Below are 14,568 nucleotides of genomic sequence, written 5' to 3'. Positions count from 1 at the left end.
TTAAAAAGCCATTTTATTTACAAGACCCACCATACTTATACTTAACTTGGTTGCCCTAAATAAAAGTCCTAGAATAAATAATTTTATTGCAGTTGCATAATCCCTCATTAAGATTTTTAGAATTCATTTAGTGCAAAAAATAAATAAATCCAATGTTAAAGGTTCCTGTTAAGGAGGAGTATAACCATTGACAGCCCCAAGAATTCAACATTAAAACAAATTACTTAGTAAGTTGTCTACTGTTTTTAAAATCATAGTTAATTATTGTTTATTCACACAGATATATGCGCTCAAATCAGTCTCAAAACTTGCGCAGATGGGTCACTGATCATTAATTTGGTGAGGCGAATAATACGATGAAAGAAACGGGAAGAAACCTCAGAATTATATTTCCATTCGTAAACAAAAGAAGCAGCAAAGCATCGTTTCACATGAACTACTAAAACACTAAACTGCTTTGAACAAATGAAGAACATGCAAATTGATAAATACAAAATCAAGAAAAGCAGGAGAAATGTTTACTTTCATCTGTCCTACTTATCCTAGTTAAACTACTTCATTTGAAGACATTCTGCAGACTGTGGATTTTCTGTTTCACAGTTTCATTCAGTCACTTCGATGCATTTAGTGTGATAGTATGATAATTAAATACGGATATTTAATTATCCGTATTTAATTAAATACAGATATTTAATTATCAGGGTACAAGATGTAGTAATGTGAACATAAGGAAGAGGGAGACTGATGTGTTTCCTTTGTTACATCTTAACAGTATGGTCTGTTTGTGTCTGCACTTTTCTTTTTGATAACTTTTCATTCTTTCTCACTAACATTTCACTTTTACCTCACTGGTTAGCTTTCAAAGTTCAAACTGTCTACATGTTTCATTTTTAAACTCAAGAGTCACAAAGAGGATTATGTTCCCTTAATTTCATTTTGTTTGTCTACAGCTTGTATTAATGTGCTCTGACACTGTGGTTATTTCACCTCTGTGTTCAAATTCAGATGAATTCATTAATTTAATCCTAAAGTTTTAAACGAGACACTGTTTATGCACTGTAAATCCTCATACAACATGACAGTAATTGAAGCAGAACTTTTACGTCATTTAGTCCAATCTGGTAAATGGATAAATGAAGAAGGCGTGACATTTTAAAAAGTGTATTTTGATTAACTTTGTTCTTCTTTCTTTTTGCTCCATCTTGTGGCGGCTTCATGAAAACAGGCAGTAGGTTCAATATATTTATTTTAATTTGCCTTACACAAACTGTCTGCTTGTGTATTTCTGTTACATGGTGTGTGTGTGTGTGTGTTTCTAATTCACCATATATTTATTTTTAACATAAAGGCATTGCTTTAACCTCACATTAGTTACATGGTTCATATTAATTTATTTCAACCTTGTTTTTCCTTTCAGTTGGCACAACTGGTGGACAAGTTCAACCCGGTAAGTTGAGAGGCGATATTAAATCTATGACCACCAGGGGGAGACAAAGACAGCGTTGTAACTCTGTTGTTTTTCAGGCGCTGGAGTCAAACCACCAAAGCCATATGTACCAGGTAAAGATGAGCTCAGCAGTTTTACTGTGGTCCATCTGGGTTGTGATTATAAAGTAGAAGCAACGTAATCCCCCTCCAGGTTTGTTAATTCACATTATGTAGAACCAAACAATATCCACTAGTCTTTTATCCATTGATAATGAGCCAGCAGAAATATACATTAACCGTTGCAAACTTTAGTTTGATATCATTTCAGTATCAAAACATTCTTATCAAATGATCAGTACACATTTTTAGCTATCCCTCTTTCACATGCAGGGTGCATTACTCTGAGCAAGCAGGTTCTGTCTAGACAACAAATGACCCAAACTGAATCAATAAAAGCAGTTTGTGTAAAAGGAAAAGCTGCATCAGGTCTTTTTCAGCCCAATCAGACCTCCACCAGACTCAACACTCGTTAGATTTTTATTGCACATCCAGCTTTACAGTTTTGGAAAGGTTTTGCTTTTTTGCTGTATTGTCTTTGTGGAATAGTTTAAATGCTAGTGTAACAAAAAAAGAACGGTATCAAACTAGAAAATGTCTGAAGAAATTTAAACGGGGCCTGCCAAAGTGTGGCCAAATCCAGCGTTCTGATGCTAAAAATTAGCATCAATGCTAAAGTAAGCTACAATGTATTTAATAGCATGTGGAGAGTCACAAGCATGTTGAGCAACATGGATTTACTGTCATTGGTGGTGAATATATTATAAAACAGACCTTCAACGCAAATGTAAAAATCCGATTTATACTTCGTGGCAGTTCGTTACCAGAAAAAAACGCTTATCTCTTAACACCAAATTAATTATTTTTTATAAAACATAATATCTTCTGAAAAACTGCTTATCTGCTTAGACACAAGAAATTTACAGGTAAAATTCAGATGTTTACCTCGTGGCACTTGGCTACCAGAAAACATGCTCATCTCTTAGCAGCAGATTAACAACAAATATTGTTATTGTTCAAAAACCATAAGATTTCTTCTGCTCTTTTGAAATACAACTTATCTTATACTGAAGAAGAATTGTGCAGGTGGTGCATTTTTCAGAAAAGTGAAAATGTTTTTTTTTTTCTGTCATTGTTGGAGAATATATTGTAAAACAGATACTCAATGTAAAATTCTGATTTATACTTTGTGGCAATTCGTTACTAGAAAAAAACGCTCATCTCTTAACTCCAAGTTAATAATAATTAATAATATTGTTTATAAAACATAAGTTCTTTTGAAATACTGCTTATCTGATTAGACACAAGAAATTTACAGTTGGTAAATTTTGCAAAAGTGAAAATCAGATGTTTACTTTGTGGCGCTTGGTTATCAGAAAATGGGCTCAATGCTTAGCAACAGATTAACAACAAATATTGTTATTGTTCAAAAAACATAAAATTTCCTCTGCTCTTTTGAAATATTATTTATCTTACTCTACTTACTACTTAACAAGAATTGTGCCGTTGGTGAATTTTTCAGAAAAGTGAAATTATACATATATATTTCTTTTGTCATTGGTGGTAAGTATATTATAAAACATATATACTTGTCTGTTGTGTTCCTGTAGTGCCCTCCTCTGTAACTGAGTGCTCCGCCATCTCTGTAGTTCTCTACATCTCTGCTCTTCTCAGTGTTCTGTTGCTATGGTAACTAACCCTCTGAAGACTGTCATGTGTGAGTGAGACACAGAGGGGGAGACAAAATTCTCCCTCTGTTTTGAGTCTGACACAAAACTGTGTCAATTAGGAATTGTTTTGATTTGAATTTGGCCCGTTTTTTGCTAATTGCGTCGCCATGGTTACTTGAATTGCCAACAGAAGTAATAGCCCGCATGCCGAGATCCAGCCACATGTTTTGATATATATATATATTGTGGGCGTACACGCAGCGGTACGAGCCGCATTAACGGTGAAAGGAAGCGGCAGTTATTTTGAGGTGTACAGTAATAGGTGCCTTCATGCATTTCGATGCTCTCCTATGCTCTGCTATGGAAGGCCCTAATTAAAAGAACTTAATGCCACATTAAGACAAGGAAGCTGTAACCTGTCATGGGTCTTTGTTATCGTCCCACACAGGTGCTCATAATAACCAAGCTTTTTAAGATCAGTTTTAAGGCTTCAGCAAAAGAAAAGTCCCAGTGTGGAATAAGTAAGAGGCTATGGCTTAAAAATACTCCGCTTGTTTAAATATATATTTTCTATTATTGATTTTTAACAGGACAATTCAGACAATTCTTTGCTGACCAACATTTTGCAATCAAGCTTGATCTTCATTAGGAGCACCGTCTGCTGTGGTATCCTCTTCTGTTTTCTACTTCCCTCAAACAGATGAACAAACAGCCATCAGTTAACCCTCCAATCTTCAAAAAATATATATATGTCATATTGTGAAATAAAGTGAATAAATAGAATGAAGCAAAATAGTAAAGTATGTAAAAACAAACTAAAGAGACATAATTTAAATATAACTTTACAAATAAGGATGACAAAATTGATACTAAATTCCACATGTGTTCAATATTTGTGTTAATTTTTAAGCTTTGAAAGAACACATTAGACTGATATTATTTTAATAGTGTGTAGTTTATATTGGTTTTCATATAAATGTAATGAACTGAATGAAGAGTGCAATGCTTTTTACATAAATTAAATTAGGCCAATAGTGAACATGTACAGTCTGAGGCCTACTGGGAAGTCTTTACCGTTGTTCTCTGCAATTCCAGGTGCAGGTGGATATGGGTATCCATATGGAGGTAAGTTTCTTAATGTTTCTTGTTAGACGTTCATCGATGTGATGGAAACTGCAACATTATGTCTGTAATCTTTGTTTCAGTTCCTTACGGTACTGGTACCGGTACGGGTTTCGGCACCGTGCCTGGGCAGGGAGCAGGAACAGGAGTGAAATATCCAGGTAAAGATATTTCTTTTTCACTTCAGACAATCAATCAAACTGGTCCTCAAAGAGGTGTGAGAGGTTTTCACATTTCTCCTGCAATAACCAAGTTATGATAATTCATAAAGCACGTTTGCCTTGCTGTGCTGTGGCCTCATGGATCTCTGTGGTGTGTTTTGCAGTTGCAGGAGGCAGAGTAGGAATCCCTCTGGCTGCAGGAGGCTATCAAAGTCAGTGCTCGTCGATCTGTCTTTTTGCATTTCTACAAACTCTATGATTTATGAAAAACAAGAATTTATGAGAAATAATGTTATTTAACATACCCACATTACATAAATGGATACAGGGGAAACGAGGAGGTCACAAATGCCTTGTAAAAAAAATGCCATTCAACATTTTCTGTTAGTTTGTTTCTCTATCTGACCAAACTGTTCTTGTTTTAGGACGCCAGAGTAATGTGAATTCAACAGTGTACACATTAAGATCAGTTTGCTTTTAAGCCTTTTAGGAAAGCTCAGATGATGGGCCATGGATTTTCATGTTTCTGATCATTTATTCCCAGTATTTGAGTTAAATGGAGTCACAGCTGTGGATGTATTTCCAGTGTAAAACCTCAACCACACTCATTCCTGGTGTGACATCATTGAAAAATGAAAAGGAATCTGTCAAGAAATCAGAGATGATTGTGGCCATTTACACGTCTGTTTCATCATGGGGAACAATCTTCAGATGCCTGAAGGTGCCACATTTGTCTGTTTATTATTTGAAATTATAAACAGCAGGGCAATATCCAGCCATCGTACGATTCAGGGAGGAGACAGGTTCTGTGTTCACCAGATACAACGGTTGCACCAGTTTTTGGTGCAAATTATGAGCATCTGACTAAGAGGAAATGCACAAATTACTCTAAAAGCAATATCAAAAGTCAGAAAATAATCTGGAAATAACCTGAGGAACAAATACCTTAGTTTATGGAGAGATTTCTTGTCATCTGATGAAGCTAAAATTAAAGTTTTTGGTCATAATGACTGTTGTTACAGTCGGAGGCATCCTGTATGTTTTGTAGCAGGAGAAACTAGGTAAATGTATTTTTATACAGACTATGTAAATATCTGGTTCCAACTGAATATGACTAAGAATTCACGCTTCTTCGATATTTCGATGGGTTAGCGTCATACAGTCAAGATTAAAAACAGTGTTGATATAAAAGGAAAGGAGCATGAAGAGCTAAATAACACAGTTTTTCCCCTGACAACACAATCGTCCGGCCCAGCGCTCAGAGTGACAGTTGGTCAGGACGTGCCATCACATCACATTTCCTGTGCAGGAAATCGGCCAAAACCCTGATAAGTGACGAATGAGGAACTGCTTTGATGGTGTTTCAGAGCAGAAAGTATTTACAGCTTTTCTTGTCCTTCTGTATTGTTTGTGTCTTTGATAGCTTATGAAACAGTAATTTCTCGTCTCTGCTGACCCCTGTCTTTCTTCCCCCCTCTGCAGTTGGACAGGCGGGAGCTGGTGGTGGAGTCAAACCACCCAAACCAGGTAAAATACCAGCTTTCACTCTGTCACAGCAATCCCTAATTTATCCTGGTTCCCCTCTAAACTACAAAGAAATATTTTTGCTCGTATAATCCCAACACAAGAAGAGTTATTTACCAGTTATTTACCTTAAAAAGTCTGCAGAATCCAGCTCCACCAAATACAGAAATCCCAGGAGGGTTCCTGCACCATTAGGAGTTTGCAAATGGAGCAGACTGGTGATTGTTGGTAATACTGAAGATAACATCGCAGTTAGGTTTTGTTTTTTTTTTTCCAAGAAAACAAGCTGTGGTGGAGCCCTTCCCAGAAAAAAGCTCACATCTATTTTGAGGAATGAGGAATTCTTATACGACCTGAAATGCACTGTGTCGTCTTGCCAGAAAGAAGAAACAAAATAATATCTATAAAAATGAAATGTTTTGGTAACAAGAATAGTCTAGCAGTTGCTCTTTTGTGCTATATTTGATCAGGTTATGGTAACCTTGGAGGAGGAGGAGTTTATCAGCCAGGTGAGAGTCACATTATGTTGCTCTATCTTACTTTAAAACTGTAAATACAGGAACAGATAAACAATTTTTTTCATTTTATCCAGTTGCACATGTTAAATTAAAGAGTCCAACCCTCTAAATCTGCCTGAACCTGGAGTTGCAGGTGGTGCTGGGACGGGACTGGGACCTGGAGGAGCACCAGTCGCACCAGGAGGTGGACAATACTCTGCTGCTGCAAAAGCTGCTAAATATGGTAAAAAATAATAATTAACACTCAGGTGCAGGGTTAAAGAAAAAAGAAATGCTAAACTTTTTGCTTTACAGGGTATGTGTTGAAATGTCACTTTTATGTCACTAAAGTATGTTGAGGTTGATTTTTAAATGTGGGGGAGAGTTGTAAAGTGGTGTACAGTTTTTCAGTGTCGTTTCTGTTCATCAGGTCTTCAATCAGGAGTTGGACCAGGAGGAGTTCAAACAGGTACACAATGTTTACTCTGTTAAGTGATGCAGCTTCTTCAATTTGCTGTTATATACTGGAGATGCTTTCCAGAGACCTGAAAAATATTTATTTTCCTTAAATGTTTTAATTTCATATTTTTGGAATAATGTGGCAGACCAACAGGTGGAAACAATATGCGTGCTTTTCAAAATATTCTGTACCTGACTCAATACTTTATCAAACCACATTTTAATCCAACTGCAGCTGCAAGTCTTTGAAATGACCTTGGTCTAAATCTAATCCATGCCGTTGCAGTTCAGACTGTATGTGTAGGGGTTTGTCGGACTGGAAGGTGAATGTTTTTTATTGCACCTAGCAGGTTTTCTTCTTGGTTTCTTTTAACAATTACTCTCTTCTCGCCACTCTGCCATAACAGCTTTTGTGGCGAACGTGACTAATAGTCGTCTCTGATTGGTTCCCTCTTTGCTCGGTCTGCCAGTTTAGGAGGGAGGCCTTATCTTGACTTGTTGGCAGTTTTGGTAAACTGTTTCACTCACTTTTAATTGGTTGTGCTGGCTTTTATTTCGCAGTATCAGTAAAATGAGATGAAATCCAATGAATGCCATAAACCTAAAGTTTAGCTTGTAAAAGAAATTTGGGAACAATGTATTCTTCCTCCTTCCACGTCACAATCAATCGTTACTTTATCACATAAAAACCCAATGAAATACATTCCAGTTTGTGAGTTTAATGTGACAAAACATGCAAAGGTTTATATTATATTATATTATATTCTTCTGAAAGGCAGTGTGTCGGTCCTGTTGTTTCTCCACGCGTGATGAATGAGTGTAATCACACAGCAGCAGCCAGCAGCACAGACTGTGTACAAGCTCATCACAAATAGATACGTCGCTAATCTCTCTCCCAGAGGTCAAAGGCCTGTTTGGCTGTGCTGCAGATGGTGCGAAAAAAAAATAAAAATAAAAAATTAGGAAGCTGCCCAACTTAAGTAGGAGAGACATTTTTCAAATTGAGTAAATAAAGAAAATGAGGTCAAGCTGTGCTGTATTCTGCTAGTATTTCTCTGAACTGATTGTTGCTGTTTTAATTTACTAAATCTATGTATTTATTTATTTTGTTATCTGGTTGAACACAATGCTGCCAGTAACTGCTTTTTAAATCTACAGGTGTGGTTCCTGGTTATGGTGGAGGATACCCTCAGCAATACGCCCCAGGTACTTATCTGCCTTCTTGTTATATTTTCTTTTTGCTTATAAACGAACGTTATGTAACATGCTGTACATTTGTATTTTTGATAGAAACGACTGATTTGTTGTGCCATAAATAAGCAGAGATAATTTTGTAATTAGCTGAATACTGAGACAGACAACACATGAAAACAAGGGTTTGTGTTCAGTATTGCGGTCTGAAGCTGCATTCAGGCAGACATATATTATAGAGCAGATGTAGCTTTAATTTTTCATGTCTGTTTCTGGATCAGGTGGATTAATGCTGATCAGCCACTTTTCATGAAATTTGAATAAAAAAAGGACAAGTTATTGCATCATTGCATCATTCATATTTATAAATAATTTATTTAGAATAAAGGCTAAAACAGGGATGAAGCCATAAGCTTCTGAAAATTGTGCTTTTTTTCAGTAAATTAATATTTCACTCATTTAACAAAGGAAGAAGAAACCACAAGTTTAAAAAATTTACTAGGGGTTATGTTAATAAGATTCGATTTATTTATGTTAATAAGATTCGATTTATTTCTCTCCCTCTATGTTTCTTGAAATTTTTACTAATTCCTATTCCAGATTTTCCAGATTTATAGTTTGACCTGTCCATGTGAGACACATTGTTGAAGTCTGCTGTATTATGTAGTTCAGCTCCATAATATAATGTAAAATAAAAAGACATTTAATCTTGTGACTGTGTGATGTTAATGAAATTATTTGCTTTTCGTGCCTCAATTTTAATTTAAATTTGAGCTGTTTTGGATTCATAAAGGTTATCCTATTCGAAACCCACAGGATGGTTTATTTGTGTCTTATGTTCATAAAGAACTAAATTACTTTAGAAACAAAAATAAATGACACTTTTAACTGCAAGATGTTTTCATAGTTGCGTTTTATGGAGCAAGTTCTCTCTCGCTGTCCTACTTTAAGTAAATAATGATTGAGGTTAATGTTCACAGATCTGAGCACATATTTCTAAATATAATCTAAGCGAGGGAACCACAAAATGTTTGGACACTGCAAAATTTGGTGTCATGAGTCTTGCAACTCATGACTCATACCACAAATATAATCTACTGATATTAAATTTATATAAGTGCTACTCAGATGTTGTAGCAATAAGCCAATAAAAGCATTAATTTTCTCATGCTACACGTTGTGAACCCTCTGTCTGCGATGACTCACATCAGCATGCCGATTGCAGAGGAGCTTCTGACATAACCATGTTTCTGATTGGTTCAGTTATTTGAGTAATTGGGAATACTCATAGACTGGATAGGTTAAGGCTATGACACTAAGATGTCTCATATTTTCTGTGTTTTTGATGTTGTTTAGGTCAATATGCGCCAGCCTCACTGACCCCACAACAAGGTACCAAAGACCAACATCATCACCTTTCTGCACACTTAATTACACTTCCTTATGAAGGTGTCCATTTGAAACGGGGTGTGCATGGTGGATGCATGATGATCTTTATTTTTCTCAGCTCAAATCCTAATTCAGATAAACAGCTTAGAGACGATGACATTTATCCAATGTATGTGTCAATGAATTTGTTGCCAAGATTTCTTACATGACAAATGCAGAGCTTTATAAAACTAAAGGAGTGAAAGCAGCATGGAGCAAACATCTGGTTTATAATATAATACTAACACATCCATTAATTTAGCATAGAAAGTAGCATAGCTATAATAAAGCAATGTTATTTGTTTCTTTTGTCATTTTGCAGCCAAGGCAGCAAAGTATGGTGCGCTGCAGGGCTTCCTTGGCGGCGGAGGAGGCGGAGGAGGCGGAGGCTTCTACAGAGGTGAATTACAGTCTTTAAACCTCCGCAATTATTAAAACCTCTTGCAAAATGTTTTTAAAAGCCTTGAAAATAGAAAGGTTTGTTGTTGCCGCAGCCAAATCTCACACAGAAATTAAGAAAAATCCAACTTTTCATTTGAGTTCATAGTAATGATTAATATAAATAATTGTAGCGTTTTTGGGGGTCTATACTTAGACTTTGTAAGCTGATTGGAGTGTCTGCAAGGTTTTAGTTAGTAATCCAAGACTTTTTCTTTGTTCCTCCTACAAATGGGAAAAACAAGAGAGCATGGCAGTGAGCTATATAAAAAGACTGATCATGTTGATCTTCATGATTTCTTAATGCGGTATTTATTTTCACATTATAGGTTGGATTTTTCTGCTTTTTCCATTTTGCAAATGTGATTATTTCAAGGCAATAAGAACACACAGAAAAACTGCAACGTTAACATGATCGATTATTGTCGAAGCCACTCCTGGGTAATGAATTAATAACCCAGCTTACTGCGGTGTTCTCTGTAGGTGGCGCTGCAGGATGCCAGGGTAAATACTGTGGGAGGAGGAAGTAGAGGATCTCCAGATCCAGTGACCTCAAGACACCATGGTGCTACTGCATGATCTAGAATGTACATTTTATATGCAAACAAAGCCCGATTAGACAACCTGTATAGATGTTTGTTGTTGCTTACTTGACTTCAATGTCTGTTTTTCTACAAACCCACCGACCCAGAATTTTGTACACGTTTTGTTGTGAACATATGTTATAGATAGTGCCTTTTGATTATCATGTATGTGTTCCAGTTAATCAGCTTTGACTCTTTGTACCCCGTCACAGGAGTTAGAAATGCTTCGTGTCTTCAGTGAGTGTGTGTTTTTATTGTGATGATCAGGCTGACCTTTGTGTTTTAACCCCTAAGACAAGTGGACGTGTCTCGCCCGTCTGAGCAGAACTCGCCGCCTCTCGGGGAGGGTTGGTTTGGTCAAAGCTCGCCCAAACACTGATCAGATCTGTCCAATCTGCTCCCCGCTCTTCCTCCGCTGCTATTTTTAGCCGTGCTGAGTGTAAAGCGGCAGGAGCTTGCTTGGGCCAACCCATCTGCTCTGAGATTTTGCTGATTCTTGTTGCTGTGCAGTGAAGTCTTCTCAGCACTTTCTGATCTTTGAAGAACAGAGAGATGAACGCAATTGAAACGTCTTTTAATGCTTTACAGGGAGAGAAAAGCAGCCGGCCAGACGTAGATGTCAGGCTGACATGAACTTTATGTGTGGTTGAATGTTGGGTGTGTAGTCTCATTCATTATTATTTTATTTTACCTGTTATAAGTGTTTGGACTCATAGCTGTATTGTTATCAGGAAAGCATAAAACAAGAACAATCTTTTTGCATTTATCCTCTGTTACTAATTATTACAGGCTTTGTTTAATGGGGGAGGATGTGCATTTATGTGAGGCATAAAAATCCTCTTGATTATTTACTTGAGCTGCTTTTATCAGGCTTTACTGACCAAAGGTTTCTGAGTGCTGTTGCCAATGTGACCGCATCTCTCCGTGTGTAACTATGTACTGTATTTTTTGACTAATTTTGATGTTAGCTGGCTTCAGTTTCTTCCACTCGGGGCTGCGTGAGAACTGTCTTTGAGCCTCGCCGGGTTGGACCATGTCAGATGTGACGTGGGACGCTCTTCATCTTTATTTAAAACTGTTGTCAGAAGGAGGAATGGTGTGGTTTTGCACTTTTTTTTATGATCTCCACGACACATGCGACTCGATCCTAGACATCCTGGCAATGTCTTTTCTTTAACAGATAACAAAATAAATGTGTTTAAAGAAGTTGTTTTCTATTTGTTTGTTTGCTTCATTCATTAAACATCAGAACAACTCAGTTGATCCATCTTAGCTGTTCCTAATTTTTCTAATAAAATTGTTTTGCAGCAGTATTTAGTTGAAACCAAGAGTTTACATACATTGAATAAAAACACATTCACCTTCTTTTCTCAACGTCTGAAGTTTATTTTAGGTCAGTTAGGATTAGCAAAAAAATTTCTCTTTGTAAATGCCACAATAATGAGAGAATATGTCAGATTTATTTATTTTTGTCTTATATATCGGAGGTTTACAAAGTCAAGACATCATCGTGGCATGTAAAATGTAACTTTTTTTTACATTTTATCATAGCACAACCACAAACCTAAACTGAATTTTTGGGACCTTTACTTATTGCATGAATGGAAAATAATGTTTATATTCGTCTCCTTTTATTCTAATACCCCAAATCAAACATCATAGCTCCAGAAGCCAGCTAATTATATCAAAAAGTTGAAGGATATGAATAGTTTTGCAAGGCACTATGTAAATCCTGTAGTTAGTGTCCTAGATGGAGATGATAAAGCCACGCTGCTGTTTCCTGAGGCTCTCCAGGGACAGCTCTGACCCAGGATTCACATCCTGCAGAAGAAGCTGACTCTGCAGCAGGGTTCCTGTGGAACTCTACAATGTTCACACTGTAGTTGTACAACTGGCTGTCTATAATGACATGACTATTTCTTTCAAATGTCCTCAAATAAAAAGAAAAGATAAACAAATGTCAGAAAAGCACAGTTATCTCTATTTTAAAAACTGCTACAACTGGAGATCGTGGGAAAATGTCATATAAAAATATTTTGAAGAGAAACACACTTGTCCTCCATGTTTTCTTCCCATTGGATCAACGGGTTATGATTATAAGTAATTTAATGTTGCAGTAGTGTTGCAGTCATTTTTTTCTTTTTGCAAACAGATAATGAAGCCTCATTTTTATCTCCCTCGGGTGAGATATTGAAGGCTGATTACAGTTTTAGTTGTGTTTTTGCAGCTGTTTTTGTATCCTACACAGTGGTTAGATTATATGTTACAACGACTTGCCATATCTAGATTCCTCTCTTCTTCGTCTCCCTCCCTCCGAATGGGAAACAAATCCTGAATTCATTAACTGGGGCGTGTTCCCGGTTGGCCAGCCTCTATATTTTCCTCTCCCCGGCTCTGCCACTCCATTGGTCGGCGGATCTGTTGAATGAATCGCCGGAGAACCGAGCGAACAGCAGCGGGCAGGAGGAAGCAGCGTGGGCCGCTGCAGCTGCGGGGATCGACCGAGGCACAGCCAAACACCAGCACCGGGGGGAGCGCGCTGCGGTGGGGCCGCTGGGGGACGTCGGTTACCGGTTCTCTGTCGACCAGAGGTTCTCCGGAGGAGACCAGAGGAAAGTGAATGAGGTTGATGCTGCTTTGCTGCACCTGGAAGGACGAACGCATGGGAGAGGAGGAAGGTGAGGAGGAGCTGGCTGCTGTGGGGTGAGGGCGTTTAAAAGGCAGAGGACGCTGCAGGCAGAGGGGCGATAAAGGCGCAGTTCTGTTGCTGTGTTTGACATCCACTGATCAGATATGGATGTGGCGGCGTTTCATCCAAAGGGAGGTTGTTTGAGCATGTTGACGCTGATTCTGAAGCCATGTTTTCCTCGAGTTGATGCATCCGTCATGTTTGTGTGCACCAGAGAGACTCGCACCAAGCTCACTCTGCATGTGCAACCAGTAAAAAACAGGACTGTTTATGATCAGATTGAGAGAAGAACAACAAACCGGGGAAAAGACAAGACTCTTGGGTCTAAATGAAACAAACAAATGCTTTTCTAAGTACTTATTACCATTTGGGTGGGTAAAAAAAAGAACATAATCTCACAGAAATGTAGGGCTTAATATTAGCTTTTTATTTTGGTTGTGTTGTAGATTTTTCATCTGTCCCTCTTGTATCAGACTGTGTTAGTCCTGTCCTCTCATGTTCTACGAATAGAGCAACACAGACTTTGCATGATGTTTACATTTGCATTGCAATGATTCTGCAAGACATGAGTTACCAGAGCTTCACCTGTACAGCTCATGCTGTGTGTGGGAGGATGAGGGTGTGTCTGTTTGCTTTTACTATCTGGTCTTGAGAAATACAGGAAAGAAAGAATGACTCTTAGACATTCAACTTCAGAAACCAGTGAGTGTAGTAAACCTGAGGCTCCATTATTGATATTAGTTGATTCTAAGCTCCTCTTTCCTTCATTTGTCAAAGAAACGGATGTCTTCCAAAGTCTCCCATCTTTAGCTGCAGCCAATGTCTCCTCTAATGATGCCTCCCATATTAACTCATCCAAATGGGTTTTTTCTTCCTGAGACCAAACATTTTTCTCATTAGTGAGAAGGAATGGAGCAGTGAAAAGCCCTTTGCAGGCCGCTCTTAACACTGAGGTCAGGTTAATGTTTGCACATGCTGCTTTGCGTTGTGCAGATTGCCAACTTTGAGGAAAACTGTTGTGTAACCTTAAGATCTCGGGTCTTTAATAATACATGAGCGACCACATTAATGCTACTTAATCCCATTAGCTGTTGTGATCTGCCAAAAATAAAAGGAAGCAAAGTTCTTAAAACAAATGGAGAACTTGGATGCAAAATGGTTTGTTAGACGGGTGATGACTGATGAAGAAACTTTTGGTTGGAAACATTTTAGTACCTTGTCTGCTGTTGAGTAACTTGTTAAATCGTTCTCTGTGAAAATGCTTTTTTTTTACTGGAATCTTCAGGGAACTTTCACTAAAGGTTTTCTAAAAGTTTGCCT

At 37.6% G+C, this 14,568-nt stretch overlaps 2 protein-coding genes across 20 annotated transcripts in view; both read left to right on the top strand.

Annotated features, from left to right (window-relative positions):
* Window positions 1-11,774, top strand: part of elna (elastin a) — a 67,142-nt gene extending 55,368 nt beyond the window's left edge. For 13 of the 19 annotated variants that reach the window (XM_032545953.1, XM_032545935.1, XM_032545948.1 and 10 more), the window contains 14 exons: window positions 1,226-1,228; window positions 1,418-1,447; window positions 1,525-1,560; window positions 4,245-4,280; window positions 4,361-4,438; window positions 4,603-4,650; window positions 5,921-5,965; window positions 6,433-6,471; window positions 6,614-6,703; window positions 6,890-6,928; window positions 8,077-8,124; window positions 9,466-9,501; window positions 9,860-9,937; window positions 10,459-11,774. In XM_032545953.1, the coding sequence (XP_032401844.1) occupies window positions 1,226-1,228; window positions 1,418-1,447; window positions 1,525-1,560; window positions 4,245-4,280; window positions 4,361-4,438; window positions 4,603-4,650; window positions 5,921-5,965; window positions 6,433-6,471; window positions 6,614-6,703; window positions 6,890-6,928; window positions 8,077-8,124; window positions 9,466-9,501; window positions 9,860-9,937; window positions 10,459-10,505 (653 nt within the window). In that variant the 3' untranslated portion in view covers window positions 10,506-11,774. Of the gene's footprint in view, window positions 1-1,225; window positions 1,229-1,415; window positions 1,448-1,524; window positions 1,561-4,244; window positions 4,281-4,360; window positions 4,439-4,602; window positions 4,651-5,920; window positions 5,966-6,432; window positions 6,472-6,613; window positions 6,704-6,889; window positions 6,929-8,076; window positions 8,125-9,465; window positions 9,502-9,859; window positions 9,938-10,458 lie in introns of all 19 variants that reach the window. The other 6 variants (XM_032545952.1, XM_032545942.1, XM_032545951.1 and 3 more) reach the window with 3 other exon arrangements.
* A 1,126-nt stretch (window positions 11,775-12,900) lies between these two features.
* limk1a (LIM domain kinase 1a) overlaps window positions 12,901-14,568 on the top strand; it is a 52,683-nt gene continuing 51,015 nt past the window's right edge. The window contains exon 1 of the mRNA XM_032545957.1: window positions 12,901-13,237. Within this exon, the coding sequence (XP_032401848.1) occupies window positions 13,180-13,237 (58 nt within the window). The 5' untranslated portion in view covers window positions 12,901-13,179. The remainder of the gene's footprint in view (window positions 13,238-14,568) is intronic.

This window comes from Xiphophorus hellerii, chromosome 18 (assembly GCF_003331165.1).
Source record: "Xiphophorus hellerii strain 12219 chromosome 18, Xiphophorus_hellerii-4.1, whole genome shotgun sequence".
Classification (NCBI taxonomy): domain Eukaryota; kingdom Metazoa; phylum Chordata; class Actinopteri; order Cyprinodontiformes; family Poeciliidae; genus Xiphophorus; species Xiphophorus hellerii.
The sequence above is the reverse complement of the archived record's forward strand: the minus strand, read 5'-3'. Positions and strand labels throughout refer to the sequence as shown.